The sequence below is a fragment of the Mytilus trossulus genome, chromosome 2 (assembly GCF_036588685.1).
Source record: "Mytilus trossulus isolate FHL-02 chromosome 2, PNRI_Mtr1.1.1.hap1, whole genome shotgun sequence".
Lineage (NCBI taxonomy): Eukaryota > Metazoa > Mollusca > Bivalvia > Mytilida > Mytilidae > Mytilus > Mytilus trossulus.
In genome coordinates this window covers 71,294,641-71,309,063 of record NC_086374.1, presented here as the reverse complement: position 1 = coordinate 71,309,063, position 14,423 = coordinate 71,294,641, and the positions used below count along the sequence as shown (strand labels likewise).

Here is a 14,423-nt window from a genome sequence, read left to right as displayed (position 1 = left end):
AGTTTGCGATACTGTATGGATTTTTGTCCGTTCATATAGTTACGACTAAGGATGTCTTCCCTTTGCCAAAAAATGAGTCCTACATGAATACATTGAGAGGAAGTGTATATATGAGTGCATAAGATATGGCTGCAGGAGAGTGGAAAATTAAATTCGATGAGAAAAATCCTCATAAGACAGTTTTCGTAATAATATATGGACTTTTCAAACATGTCCAACTACCTTTTCGACTTTACAACTCACCAGCAACTTTCAGCAGAGTCATTTAGCTAATTTTGAAAGAACTTCCATGGAAAAATGTTTTGCATATCTGGATGATGTCATCGTTCTATGAGATATTTATGATGATCTTTGGATAAAGCTTAAAAAAATCTTTAAAGATTTAAAAGTTCTACAAACTTAAACTTAAAATGCTTCCTAATTCAAAAAGAAAGTCGAGCTTTTATAAACTAAGATAGTATTTCGATAAATCCGAAGAATATGCAGACAGTTAAACATTGTCCAAGACCAAAGAAAAAATATAGCTTAAATCTTTAAGAACATCTCAAGGAACGTTTTGCGACACTACCGTCTGGGACCGGTAACTCTGTATGGAAGATTGTTTTTGCGGGAAAATTTGAATGCCTACTCACATCCAATCTTTTAGAATAATTGATTTTTTACAGGAGAGTGTCCACCTTACACTTGTACTGCACTATTATTACAAAAGTAGAATAGAATGATATACAAAAGAATGCATATAAAAAGCTGCACCTAAAGTGCATGATATGTCCAAATGTATGTTCTTTTTTATTTGTTGCAAGTATTATACATTTAGTTTTCGATCGTTGATAATGTTTTGGAGTTTGCGTAATACTTGTATTTAAATTCTTGTGTGCACCCTTTTGATGTTAAAATTTGTTTAGTTTGATGGTAAAGGTTTTGAAAACTTCGCTTTGTTTGAAACCAATAGTGCACACGCTAGAAATATCTCACCTGCTTTAACTGGCATTGATTGTATGTTGAATGTCTTACAACAGGTATCACATACACTAAAATGTTTTAAGAGTCATGACAATGAGGTCAAGCTCAAATAAATCCTCTCAAATAGACATATTCCACCTACAATTAATCTATACACCAAATATGCATGTACGTATATTTCCTCTGACTGAGTATTACGCCTTCACATTTATTAAAGCCATTGGATTTTAATTGTGTACCGATTGATAATTCAGTCTTATTTTTTATGAGTCATTATGTGGCTTTGAACTAGCTGACAGTAACTGCGAGTACTCTCAGATCAGTACTTAGTGTCTTTTTGTTGTTGGCATATAGAAGACCCGGTCACGTCCACTCTCTGTTTTTATTAGATGTATTTCTATTTGTATCCATCTAATGCGTTAAGCCTATTTCAACTGATTTTCATAGTTCGTTCTGATGTTTTACCTTACACGACTGTCCCAGATTAGGGAAGGTTTAGGAACCCCACTAAAATGTTTAACCCCGCCACATTCTGTATGTATGTGCCTGTCAAAGTCAGCAGCCTGTAATTCAGTGGTTGTCGTTTGTTGATGTGTTACATATTTGTTTTTCGTTCATTTTCTGTACATAAATTATGCCGTTAGTTTTTATAGTTTGGATTGTTTTATATTTGTCATTTCGGGGCCTTTATTACCGGACTATGCGATATGGGCATTGTTGAAGGTCGTACAATGACCTTTAGTTGTTAATTTTTGTGTCATTTGGTCTCTAGACTTGTGGAGTGTTTCTCATTGGCTATCATACCTCATCTTCTTTTTTATATGTAGTTGACTTATTGCTTATGGCAATTGACAAGGAGTTCACGGTTGGATGATACCTGTCAGACAGACATATTATTATACGTATTATTATACCATAATTAAATATAGCTGACCTATTATTATGATTTGAAAATTTGACAAAAAACGAAATCTCAACATTGACTATTTAACCATGAAAATGAGGTCAATGTCATCTAATATTGGCTAGACCGACATGTACATTGTACAATCCTTCCATACACCAGATATAATTGACCAATTGCTTTAAATACCTAAATGACAAAACCACAAAAACGTAACATTGACCAATGAACCATGAATATGAGATTAAGGTCAGAAGAAAACCTGGCAGACCTACATGTACCCCTTACAATCATTCCAAACACAAAATATAGTTCATCTACTGCTTGTGGTATCTGAGAAACAGGCCTAATCTCATTGGCACTCATACCACATCTTCCTATATGATTATCAAGTTACGCATCCATCTTTATAGACAAGTATTTACAAATCATAGGATGTTGCACTGATGTCTGAACAAGGATTGACCAAGTATAAATACTTCAGTGTTTCGTCACACTTGCTGTAACGAACAATTAAATCATTCTGGATATTCTTAAAATATAACAGATTATATATTGAAACCAATCATCAAGTATTCTTCTGCATGTGCACATTGTCCATAACCTCTGATATTATGAAAGAAATTAACGTGATTACTGCCTTATCACTTATAGTATATGGAAAATATTGAGACGCTTTTATGAATGCAAAACACAACATTTTTTTTTGAATGACGGTCAATATTGAACGGAATTGCTCTTGTAGTCTCTCACCATGTCCTTCCAATTGTTTGATGCATTATAATGTTCAACCCACAGTTTGCAAAGCCGTCCATCCCTTGGTCAAGTCTGATGTCTCGCAAACCTATTCGATGTTTGCCACTTTACATCGTTTATTACAATCGTCTTTCCATCGCGCGACTTAAAACATTGAGCACAAACATACGGAACAAGTCATGTTGTCCGAGTTATTATAACCACACTAGTAGTTATTTGGAATGTGTATCTTTTCGTGGTTTTGAAGATATGTTTGCTTTGTCCTATATATCTGGAAATTATCAAAGCCCGACCCAGTGACGTGGGATAAAGTCTGTTTGTTTCATCTCGATGCTCATTGTGGTATTTGCTTTAGGGTACCCTTTATAGAAAATGACGGTACCAGGGGACAAATATCCTGCCCACCAGCCAAATGTTCCCACCGAAAGTATAAGGTGGTCCATTTTATGTAAAATAGCAAAATCTATGTAAGGGTCGCCAGTCTCAACATGGTATACATTTGAAGAATCGTCTAAATGATCTTGACACCACATCATACTATTAGAAATCATGACAAAAACAACGTTAGAATATCGTTTCCGGAAATAATTCATCGCCCTATAAAAATAGGGTATTGGCGCAGGAATATGACCTACTGGTTTTCTTTCGTGCACTATATCTCCACGTCTTACATGGACACCAACGAAAACTGCCTCTTTAGAAACTTTTCTCTTTATGTCTTGAACGTAAGGCGATGCCTCTTCTAAAAGTGCATTTTTTATTTTGTAATGTCGCTGTTTCAAGTCCATCTTGACATTTTCAAAATACTTCCAAGATTGTAAATACCTATTAAGATATACATCAGTGGTACTTTTAATATTTTCGAATTTTGGAGCATACACGGCCGTATGTTCCTCCTTTACCTCTGTATATTTCCCTGATTTATCCATATATGCAGTACTTATAGGCAAGTCAAACATATTCCATAGTTCTGTTATCTCCAGTAAGACCGGGGTCATGTTATTCATTTTAGCAATCCCTATAAGTGAAGCGTATTGGAACATCTGATTACCTGCTCTCCCATGGAACCCTACTGTGATTTTCCTTTCGTTCCTGCCATATGGTACCGGATTTTTCTGAACTGTTATATTTCTTGTAGAAAATTTACGCATGGTAGCCAAGGCAACCAAACATATAATGACAATAACAAACACTCTTCGGAAACCTTTGAATTTCCTGTTGTAAAATATTAAGATAAACATTAATATGTATTTAATTATTTACGAGCACTTATAATATAGAGGAAAAACATTTAGATAAAAATTAAATATGAATAAAATATAAGAGAAAAAACCGTAGCTTTTTGTTTTGCAAAAAGTCAAAAATATCAAAACGACCGAAGAACTACGGTTCCGCAGCTAGGTTAAAGTCTGGTCATGTTTGTTTTGTCGTTTGAATTGTGTTTACATATCCTCATGTCGGGGAATCTAATAGCTTTCTACACGGTATGGATTTTATTCATTGTTGAAGTCCGTACAGTGATATATACATAGTGATTATACTCAAATCAACGTCATTGATATCTCTCGACTGGTTGAATAGTTGTCTTATTGGCAATCATTCCACAACTCCTTCTCATCTTTATCAAAGTCAAATACCTTGACGAAGGTCACTCTTGTATCTTTCGCCTCTCTTTAACAGCATGTTGTTACTTCATTCGAAATTTGTTGCTTATTTTTATTTGCATGCTATGTATGTGAGATTTCAACTTTGTATTACTGGTTGTTTTATATATCAAAATGCACTGTTTTTATGTTATTTATATGTTTTTATATTCGGTCAAAAGCTCCAAATTCTCCAATAGTTTAAACAATATTTATTCAGATAAATCAACATTAAACAATTATATTATACAATTGAAATAATATTAAGGATTCAGAAATAAGAAATTTGAGATCAAAGGAAAAAGAAGTAAAGAACTGCCTTCTACAATGAGTAAATCCAAAACCAATTCATATCTAAAATGTTTGATGTAAACAATTCTGATTATTTGGAATAGATACATGTATTTCAGCAGTAGCAAATCCAGGATCTTAGAAAGAGGCGCAGTTCAATAAAACGGATTATATACCGAAAAGATTTTGGACGATTTTATGATAAAAATGAAACGTGTAAAAACATACCATCATTTTTGGTGCGATCAAATATGGAGTGGCGTACACCCTTTACGCCCCATCCTGGATCAATTACTCACCTTAACTGTACAACTCTCATCTCCCTTGGTTTCCTGGCACAGGGACACCCTAAGGAGAATAGTAATATAAAACATTATGATTTTAGGAAATAATCAAACAAAAATATTGAAGTGCATGTTTTATGAAATAAGAAAAAAATGTGTATTTGGGACTAAGTGTAAATACTTGCCAACTTAGTCTCTGCATACGGTGTCCAATATTCGAATTGTTTTTTAATGAAACACACAGAAATTAAATTGAAATAGATGTACTCGTTGTGAACTGACTAGTCAACAAAAGAAACGATACACGACTTTTTTTTCAAATTAAAGATAAAGTTTTCCGTTTATAGGACTAATATTGAAGGTAGTAATACTTAATGACCATGGAAAAATAAATGTTTAAAAATATTTTTTTTTGCTTTCATGACGTCATTTGCCGAAATTTAACTTGTTTGACAAAATTTACACAAAACGACAATTTTAAAAACAGAAGTTCCAACTAATGATGCCAACCTCTCATTTAAAGGTAAAGACCATCATGTTTGCCATCAATTCTTTTTTAAAAATAACACAGTTTCTTCGTTTATTTCTAAAGCAAAGTTCGGCCCCACAAAAAATCGTTAAAATGTTGATTTGCCATAGACAGTATATGTAAAGGGAATTTAGAAAACCGGTAACCATCTTAAAACTTATCCGAAAGGTTCCAAATTTACAGAGTGTTGTTTCCATATCCAAAGCATTGATTTAAGACGTAGAAAACAATTTTTTTTGCATTATTTGGAATTTCAAAAAAACACTTTTTTTTACCAAAAAAAATAAAAAAACAATATTTCAAGCCATTAGTTACAACATAACCTTAACTTGATTAGCATATTGGATAATATTAAGCAAATTTGAAAACTCATTTAGTCACGTGACTTAGAAAATCGTGTGTCGATTTTCTATCCAACTTTCCGCAAAAGTAATTTGCACCCTATGATCGTTTTCACAGAATTTAGTTACTTTTCGACAGGTTTTGATTTTCATTTATCATAATGTGCATACAGGTAAACGAAAGCTTTTAAAAAACTGTATTTCATTTTGTTTTATATTGAATATTTTTTTCGTGTGTCGTTTCTTTTGTTGACTAGTATAGTTGTACTACAGGAGTAATCTTGAAGGCATGGATGAACATTTAAAAATAACATTCAAAGGCATTTTATGAAGTGTTTACGAAAATAAATAAGTTCCTGGATTTTGATGTGCATTTTCTCGTACCAGTTCTGTGGTAAATAAAATATGGAAAACATGTATAAGATCAGGATATTGATCCAGGATTTTGAAAAAGGGAGGGGGCGGTCAAACCAGTAAAGTTTGAAGAGGGACACGAAATAAGTCTGCGTTTTACGGGGCTTTCTGCCTCTCTGTCCAACCCCAAACGTCTATAAATCTGCCTCTAAAAATGTTCCCTTCAAGTAAAAAGAAATAATTGTTTTGTTTTTTTGATTAACATGGACAAAAGAATGAAACTAAATATTATACGTACGATATAAAATCATGTGTGTTTAAACTGCTTTACTAATTAGAGCGTATCAAATAAAATTGTGTGAATATTGTGAATGTTAAAAAATTGAAGGGTTGAAAAAAAGACCGGACTAGTCGAGCTTTGTATTGCAGTGGGCCGGCACAAGTAAGGGCGTTTGTATTTTAAGTATAAACACAGACTTCGAGGTCAATACTTCCTTACGCTTCGGATTCTTCAAAATATCTAAAAGGTATAGTTACTAAGGATTGTTATTAAATAAAGATGTACTCACTTATTCGGCGTTTTTATCTAATCTTTTTCCTTGTCTTCACGTAAATATTTTCATCACCAGGGAACATCTACCCGTACCATGAACATGTTCATACCATAAAACGTGTTTTAATTATTGATTGATTGACACATAATTTCATGCCACATTATCAAACATTTACACATAAGTTAAGTCCGAGGATTTAAACCTCGTTATGCTTCACTAGTGACACCAACCGTGTTAATATAAATGCAGATGATTTTTTGGCTTTTAATTAAAGTCTTTGTAAATGACAATAAAGAGATGTTGTTAATTGACTAAAATTGTTTCAAAATTTACATTTTTAATAGTGTATTTTTTTCAATAAACAATTATATTGTACCAGCAGTAAATGTGCTACAATTGATCTGTTTCACAACAGAAGTCGTCCTCAAATCTGACCTATCGATCCATATGCAATGCATGATAAATCCATCTAACTAAAATAACTGTTGACATAAAACAGGGGCAGATCCAGCCATTTTAAAAGGGGGGTCCTAACCCAGGACAAAAGGGGGAGGGCGTCCAACTACATGTCCCGATTCAAATGCATCGATCGTCCCAAAAAATGGGGGGTCCCAACCCCCGGAACACCCCGCCCCACTGGATCCGCCCCTGTAAAAGTTTTTTGAGGACATGGTGCATTGGGCCAGGACTCCCATTTTTGATTTCTGTTGTTTAATTTGTATTGCTTAACCTTAATTCTCTCCGCAACAGAAGTCGCAAATGGCCTCCACGCTGCTTTTCCACCCTTTTCTATCTTTTGTCGCTGTTCTGGCCACGTTCCAACTTGTCTATCCTTGTTGGTTCCTTTCTCTCTCTGTTGCTCTTCTCCATGTCGTTTTTGTCCTTCCTCTATTTCGGTTCCCTTCAGGTGCCCATGGTAGTGATACATAAGTGCTGTATTGATACATATACATTTGTAAATTGAAATTTCTTTCACTTAAAATATATAGAATTATTTTTCCACAGGATTTTTTGGGGGGAGGAACACATATACACAGACAATATAATACGTGTTTCGTACGGAAGCGTATTAGGGACATAGAAAAAATAAAATTGGCAGTGAACTTTTTTTTCAAAGTCGAAATTTTGACATTTCAAATCACTAAAATTTTGACTACAACTTGAAATTTTGACTTTTCAAATCCTGAAATTTTGACAACAACTTGAAATTTTGACTTTTCAAATCCCGAAATTTTGACTACAACTTGAAATTTTGACTTTCCAAAATCTTGAAATTTTGACTTTCTAGAATCTTGAAATTTCGACCTTTTAAAAACTCGAAATTTCAACTTATTCTAAACTCAAAATTTCAACTTATTTAAAACTCGAAATTTCGACCTATTTTTAAACTCGAAATTTCGACTTATTTAAAACTCGAAATTTCAACTTATTTTAAACTCAAAATTTCAACTTATTTAAAACTCGAAATTTCGACTTATTTTAAACTCAAAATTTCGACTTTTTGTAAACTAAAAATTTCGACTTTTTTCTTAAATCGTAATTTCGACTTTGATTTCAAAATTTCCACTGTTGAAATCTCGAAAAATTTTAGTATTCAAACACAGTTATTACAATTTTAGAAGGAGTAGACATGGACGCAAATTATTTAAGCGTCATCCACACATTTTGGCAATTTATATCCAGAAACTGGTTTTGTACTTAAATTAAGATATGGATTAGCATTTAATATTGAAGAAATCCCCCCCCCCCCCCCCCATATTCCATGTTTTAGTTTCCACGACACTGTCATAGGATCATTAGGTCTGAGAACATTTAGCATCACAGTTTCAAAGGCCTGTTTGGTATACCAATAGCAAGTCACTGACTTTGCCTTGTTTAAACAATGGTAAATCAAGTAGCCAAAAATGCCATGCATATTCAGAACGAACAATGAGCTGCTCAGGTTTTTTTTCTAGTTTTGGAAGTTTGTATTCTTATAACACAACTATTAACCCTTGTCTTTATATATTAGACTGTTGAGTAAAAGAATGTCGTAATATAGGTGTGTCGGAATAGCGGGGTTGTCTTGGTACACATATCTGAAGTCCAGACTTGAAATATGTATTTGAACCTGAAACATATTTTGTTTATTCTTTGGCAAGAACAAGATTTTCTATCTAAAATAATCTCTTTAAAATGGTTTAGTTTATTAAAATATGCTTATGAAGTTTATGATGTAAATGGCTCTCCGCCTCGCTGATATAAATGACTTTGAATGTGGTAATCGCAAACGTATAAATACTGAGGAAAAGTCGAAATTTTAAGTTTTAAAAAAGTCGAAATTTTGGGTTTAAAAGAAGTCGAAATTTCGAGTTTAGAAAAAGTCGAAATTTTGATTTTAAAAGAAGTCGAAATTTCGAGTTAAAAAAAAGTCGAAATTTCAAGATTTTAGAAGGTCAAAATTTCAAGATAAGAAAAGTTAAAATTTCGAGTTAAAGTCGAAATTTTGAGATTTGAAATGTCAAAATTTCGACTTTGAAATAAAATTTCACTGCCAAATTTATTTTTTAAATGTCCCTAATACGCTTCCGTAGTTTCGTGCTGTCAATTTTATTATTATTATTATTTTCCACGTTGAGTTCATAAAACATAACAACCGAAATTAAAAAAATAACAAGGAGGAGAGATGTCTCTAGCGCCTATTATTCTTTTGGATATCATTTAAGCTTCTCAATCTGAATAAATGACGATCTTTCAATGGTTTACGAAATCAATGCTTGAATTGTTGTCTTGTTAGCGAACATGTCGTTGTGTGATGTGTTGGTTCATATCAGAAGGAAATGAATGACAAACAAGGCGGTGTCAACACCAACACCTGATTACATACAAACCTGTGTACCAATGACAGAAACAAGATATAAACGTTACATGCACTGTGTGTGTCGGAAAATATTTTTTGCGGGATTTTGAAATTATTTTTTTTCAAGCTCGCAGAAGATTGTATATCAAAAACTTATTTATGCGTTCTTCCTCTCTATAATACGATTTTACCATATTACTGCTGGAGTGTATATTAAAGAGTTTTCCCATATTCTTTGTCTTTTTTCGATTGGTGCATGTCCGTATTTGTATGTTTTAAATGAAGTTTTGTGCATTTAACGCCATTAAGACTTTATTTTCGCGTTATGTTATGAATATGATAACGGTATAGACGAGATAAAATTTGCTGGTCAAGAAAAATAAAATATGAAAAAGTTCAGGAAAAGGGTTTGGCGCCATGTATTTTTAACACCTTGGCTCTCGGTCATAAAACTTTACTCAGTACTCGGAGTACAAAATAAGTGCTCGAAACATAAAATCCAGTAATTTGATTGGTTGATTCTTGAGTCTGAGTACAAAAATCGTGCTCGAAAGTTTTATGACTGCAAGGCCTGATGACAAACATTTTAAAAGACTTAAACAAATATTTTTTTATATTTCATGTTGTTTGCAAAACACCTTTTATCTGTGAAAGTTTATTTGATGTTTCTAAATAATTGAAAACGACTTTTGTACAGATATTTTGCTTATCAAGATTTGACTTATCGCTCTTTGATCGGCTTATTAGTAAAATGAACACTGGTGGACTAGTTCGTCAATATCATTAAATTTTGTTAATTCCGAACGTAATAATATTTACTGTTTCATGACTATTATTTTTACGAAGAAACAAGGCACTATAGGCTCCTACAACATATCGTTGTTATTGCGACCGGATTTTGTTTCGTTGGACATCCCACACAGCTTATTTTGCCCTGGCAGTGTTGGGCTGGTAAAATTAGGTCCAATTTCTATACTTTTGTCGAAGAAAGCTTGACAAAGAAAAAGTAATCTGGCGGCGGTTTAGTTAACATCTTAAAAATGGCGGCGGCGGCGGCGATTTTAGTTAACATCTTAAAAGTATTATATTTTAGATGGTGGAAGACCTGGATATTTCATACTTTGTATATACATGTAGATGCCTTATGTTTCGAAGTTTCCGTCTGTCATAATTACATTTTCCTTGACCTCATTTTTATGGTTCAGTGAATACTTGAAACAAAGAATTAAGATTGTCTATCTTAATTATGAGAAATAGGATAAATATGTGTGCGTACACTGTACTTTGCAAGGTCCACATACCCGTCAGACAGTTTCCACTTGACCTCGACCTAATTTCATGGATCGGAGAACATGGTAAAGTTTTGATGGTCAAGTCCATATCTAAATACTATAAGCAATAGGTCTAGTATATTTGCTGTATGAAAGGATTGTAAGGTGTACTTGTCCAACTGGCATGTGTCGTCTGACGTTGATCTCAGTTCAATGGATCAGTGGTTACATATGTAGTTAAGTTTAGTTTTTGAGATTTGGTATATTTTTCCAATACTGTATGCAATAGGTCAACTATACTTGGTGTATGGAATTATTTAATGATGTGCATGCCTCGCAGGTTTTATTTGACCTTGACCTCATTTTCACGGATGTAAAGTTTTTGGGTTTTGGTCTGTTTTTCTTAAACTATAAGCAATAGCTCAACTTAAATTGTTGTATGGAAAGATTGTAAAGTGTATGACTCAAGTTGTCTGGACTTCTGTTATCTTGGAGTTACATGTTTGTCTTATAAAAATATAATTTATTTTTGAATTAGATTAGTTGCCCCTGTAAACTATTCACTATGCCTTAATTTGGAATAAACATATATATCGAGTAATTTAAGAATGATAAAAATTGTCAAATGACCAGCGGTTACCCGTATAGTTTTGAATGTGCTATATGTACAAAAATTAATACCCGTCTAGCCAGATTGAAGATAGGTTCCCTGCGTAAAATACTCAGTATGACTTCGGATTGTTAAGAATTTCAATAACAACTGGGTACCAGTCTAGACTGGAGACGACTTGAACTCATGAACTCTCGTTTAAATTGCGCCAATCTCACAATCTGCTGCAATGACGAACACAGTCCAGATGCTCTTTTCATAAATTGTTTGACGACAATATTTCTCCTTATTGAAATTATACATAATTAGTCTGAGTTACTTGTACCTGCAGGCGTCAAAAAGTCTTTGACATTTTTATGTTGAGTTTGTTTCCACAGAAATCAGGTTTACTTTTATCAAATCTTTATATACGAAAGTAGAGTTACATAACAGGGAAATAGGCATGAGAGAACCACAGATAATGGCACTAATTGAATGCGTTCGAGGCGCTTTTATTATTCTTTACTGCCTTCATTACGAAAGAACATAAAAGTAGCTGTTGGCATTTATATATAACTAAATCGACGTTTTTACATTTTAACATGCTCTTTGTCGTTTATTGAGGTGGTTCATAGGTGTTTCTCGGTTCTCGTTTTTTTAGATTGATAAGACCGTTGGTTTTCCCGTTAGAATGGTTTTATACTGGTTTTTATTGAGGCCCTTTACAGCTTGCTGTTCGGTGTGAGCCAAGGATCTGTGTTGAGGACCGTACTTTGACTTGAAATGTTTTTTTCTGTTACAAATTGTGATTTGGATGGAAAGTTGTCTCTTTAGAACTCCTACGATATCTTCATAAATCTTATTGTGCATCAATATGAATCGCCAAAATAACTCTACAAAACGGCATTTACTGCAGAACACCATTTAGCAACAAGTATTACGGAGTAAGGGTGAACAATTGTAATATCGGAGTCATACTAACATTTGTGGCCATTCTGTTTTGAGCTTGTATGTGGTGCTCAAAGTCGTTATGCTCCAATGACTCACATAAATGTGTGTTGGCTGCGGAATGGAGTTTTCAGATTAATTGTGTTTCGCAATATCGAAACACTTAAAATTATTTTCCTGTACAGATTTTATAGTTGAACTTTTCTCCATATACTTTCTGATCCGTTGTTTACGTATGATCAGGCATTGTTGTGTGCGTCATTCATGGTTTCGTGACAGAAGTTATAATTCTTGTTGATGTTTCTTTGTCTGTTTACCTAGAAAAGCATGATATAAAAATGTCTCTTTTAAATATATATTTACGACATTTTCCGGCGTGGATCGGAAATGTTTACTCACGTAATTGTTTGGAAGAATGCTGCGCGCCTCAATGATCGGCCATTGAACAATGCATTATCTTCTGCTGCGTGAGACATCATTCTTATTCTTGTTCTAGGAAACTGTTTACTTCTTAAACAACTAATTACAATTTTTGATTTATCAGTTTAAAAATTAAATGGTTTCCAACATGAAAGTTCGAGTTAAGAAATGTGATAAATATTTAATGACGATGTTCCTGGACTTATCGCCCGTTTCCTTAACTTCCGTTATATTTTGAAACGATGGTAAACTATTTTAAATAACAAGATTTTGCTATTAACGAACTGAATTTATAAGGTTCAAACACAGTACAGGTGTACACGCACTGAGTAACCTTCTCTTTACAAAGGAATGGTCATTTTATACTAACATTTTGTTTTGCGTTAATGTAGATCATGTACATTATCATATAAATATACAAACTGCATTTTCTGGTTTGACCAAGATATGTCGTTTTATATTGTTTTTTACGACCGAAATATGATGCAAATATTTTGATTATTTCCGATGACATCAGATGTACTCATAATTGCATTATGAGATGCATCGTTTTTCTGCATAGTTTTCATTAATCTTTGAAACTACAAAATGAAAAGACCAGCGACTTTCGAACGTTCCATGCAGTTGGTAAAGTTTAGCAGTTTTATTGTTGATAAGACCATTTGCACTATTTAATTCAAAATTTCTGATTTAAGAAACAACGGAGAGCATTCGGACTTTCGTTTAGAATTGGTTGATTGATTGTTGGTAGCTTTACGTCCAGTGACAAATATATTTGATGAATGTTTAGGACGAAAACACATTATAGATAAATACAAGAGAGGTGCTCGAACGTTCCAGTTAGTAAAGTTTAGCAGTTTTATTGTTGATAAGACCATTTGCACTATTTAAAAACAAAAATTTCTGATTTAGGAAACAACGGAGATTATTCGGACTTTCGTTTAGAATTTGTTGATTGATTGTTGGTAGCTTTACGTCCAGTGACAAATATATTTGATGAATGTTAAGGACGAAAACACATTATAGATAAATACAAGAGAGGTGCTCGAACGTTCCAGTTGGTAAAGTTTAGCAGTTTTATTGTTGATAAGACCATTTGCACTATTTAAAAACAAAATTTCTGATTTAAGAAACAACGGAGAGCATTCGGACTATCGTTTAGAATTGGTTGATTGATTGTTAGTAGCTTTACGTCCAGTGACAAATATTTGATGAATGTTTAGGACGAGAACACATTATAGATAAATACAATAGAGAGGTGCTGTGATAGAGGACGTCTTGAATAAAGGTCGGAGAAATTTAAGAAAACTACTGGATAACGATGGTTCATTCGATAGAGAGATCAATTTAGCATTGCACTAAGCCATGGTACATCTACCGACCCACCAAAGAGTTGTGACAACGTTTAAGAACGGTTCTTAACGTGCAGCGTTTAGAAATGAGAAAAGTTAATAATATTTATAATGTTTAGATAATTATAATACAACACACTCACTAATTAAACTTTCTCTTTCAAATTTTTGCGTAGTTTATGAGTATGAGAAATGATAAAAAAAAACCAATCCTCTAAAGTATTATGATTATTTCACACGTAATTTGTTAGAGAGAGGAATGAAGGGTAAATACGGGATTTCCCCTTTATTCTGTATTATATTATTCTGATTCTATATATGAATAGCCGTAAATAGAATCTCATTTTGAATTGACGTCATTTAATCTTTGTATGTGATTAAATTC

The 14,423-nt window shown here is 33.2% G+C and overlaps 1 protein-coding gene across 1 annotated transcript; it reads right to left on the bottom strand.

The window, feature by feature from the left end:
- Nucleotides 1–1,892: 1,892 nt before the first annotated feature.
- Nucleotides 1,893–4,991, bottom strand: LOC134707915 (galactoside alpha-(1,2)-fucosyltransferase 2-like). Its single transcript, XM_063568077.1, has 2 exons — nucleotides 4,857–4,991; nucleotides 1,893–3,838 (listed from the first exon to the last, which is right to left on the bottom strand). Exons 1-2 carry the CDS (start codon nucleotides 4,874–4,876, stop codon nucleotides 2,905–2,907), a joined length of 954 nt encoding a protein of 317 aa, XP_063424147.1. The 5' UTR covers nucleotides 4,877–4,991; the 3' UTR covers nucleotides 1,893–2,904.
- Nucleotides 4,992–14,423: the final 9,432 nt, after the last annotated feature.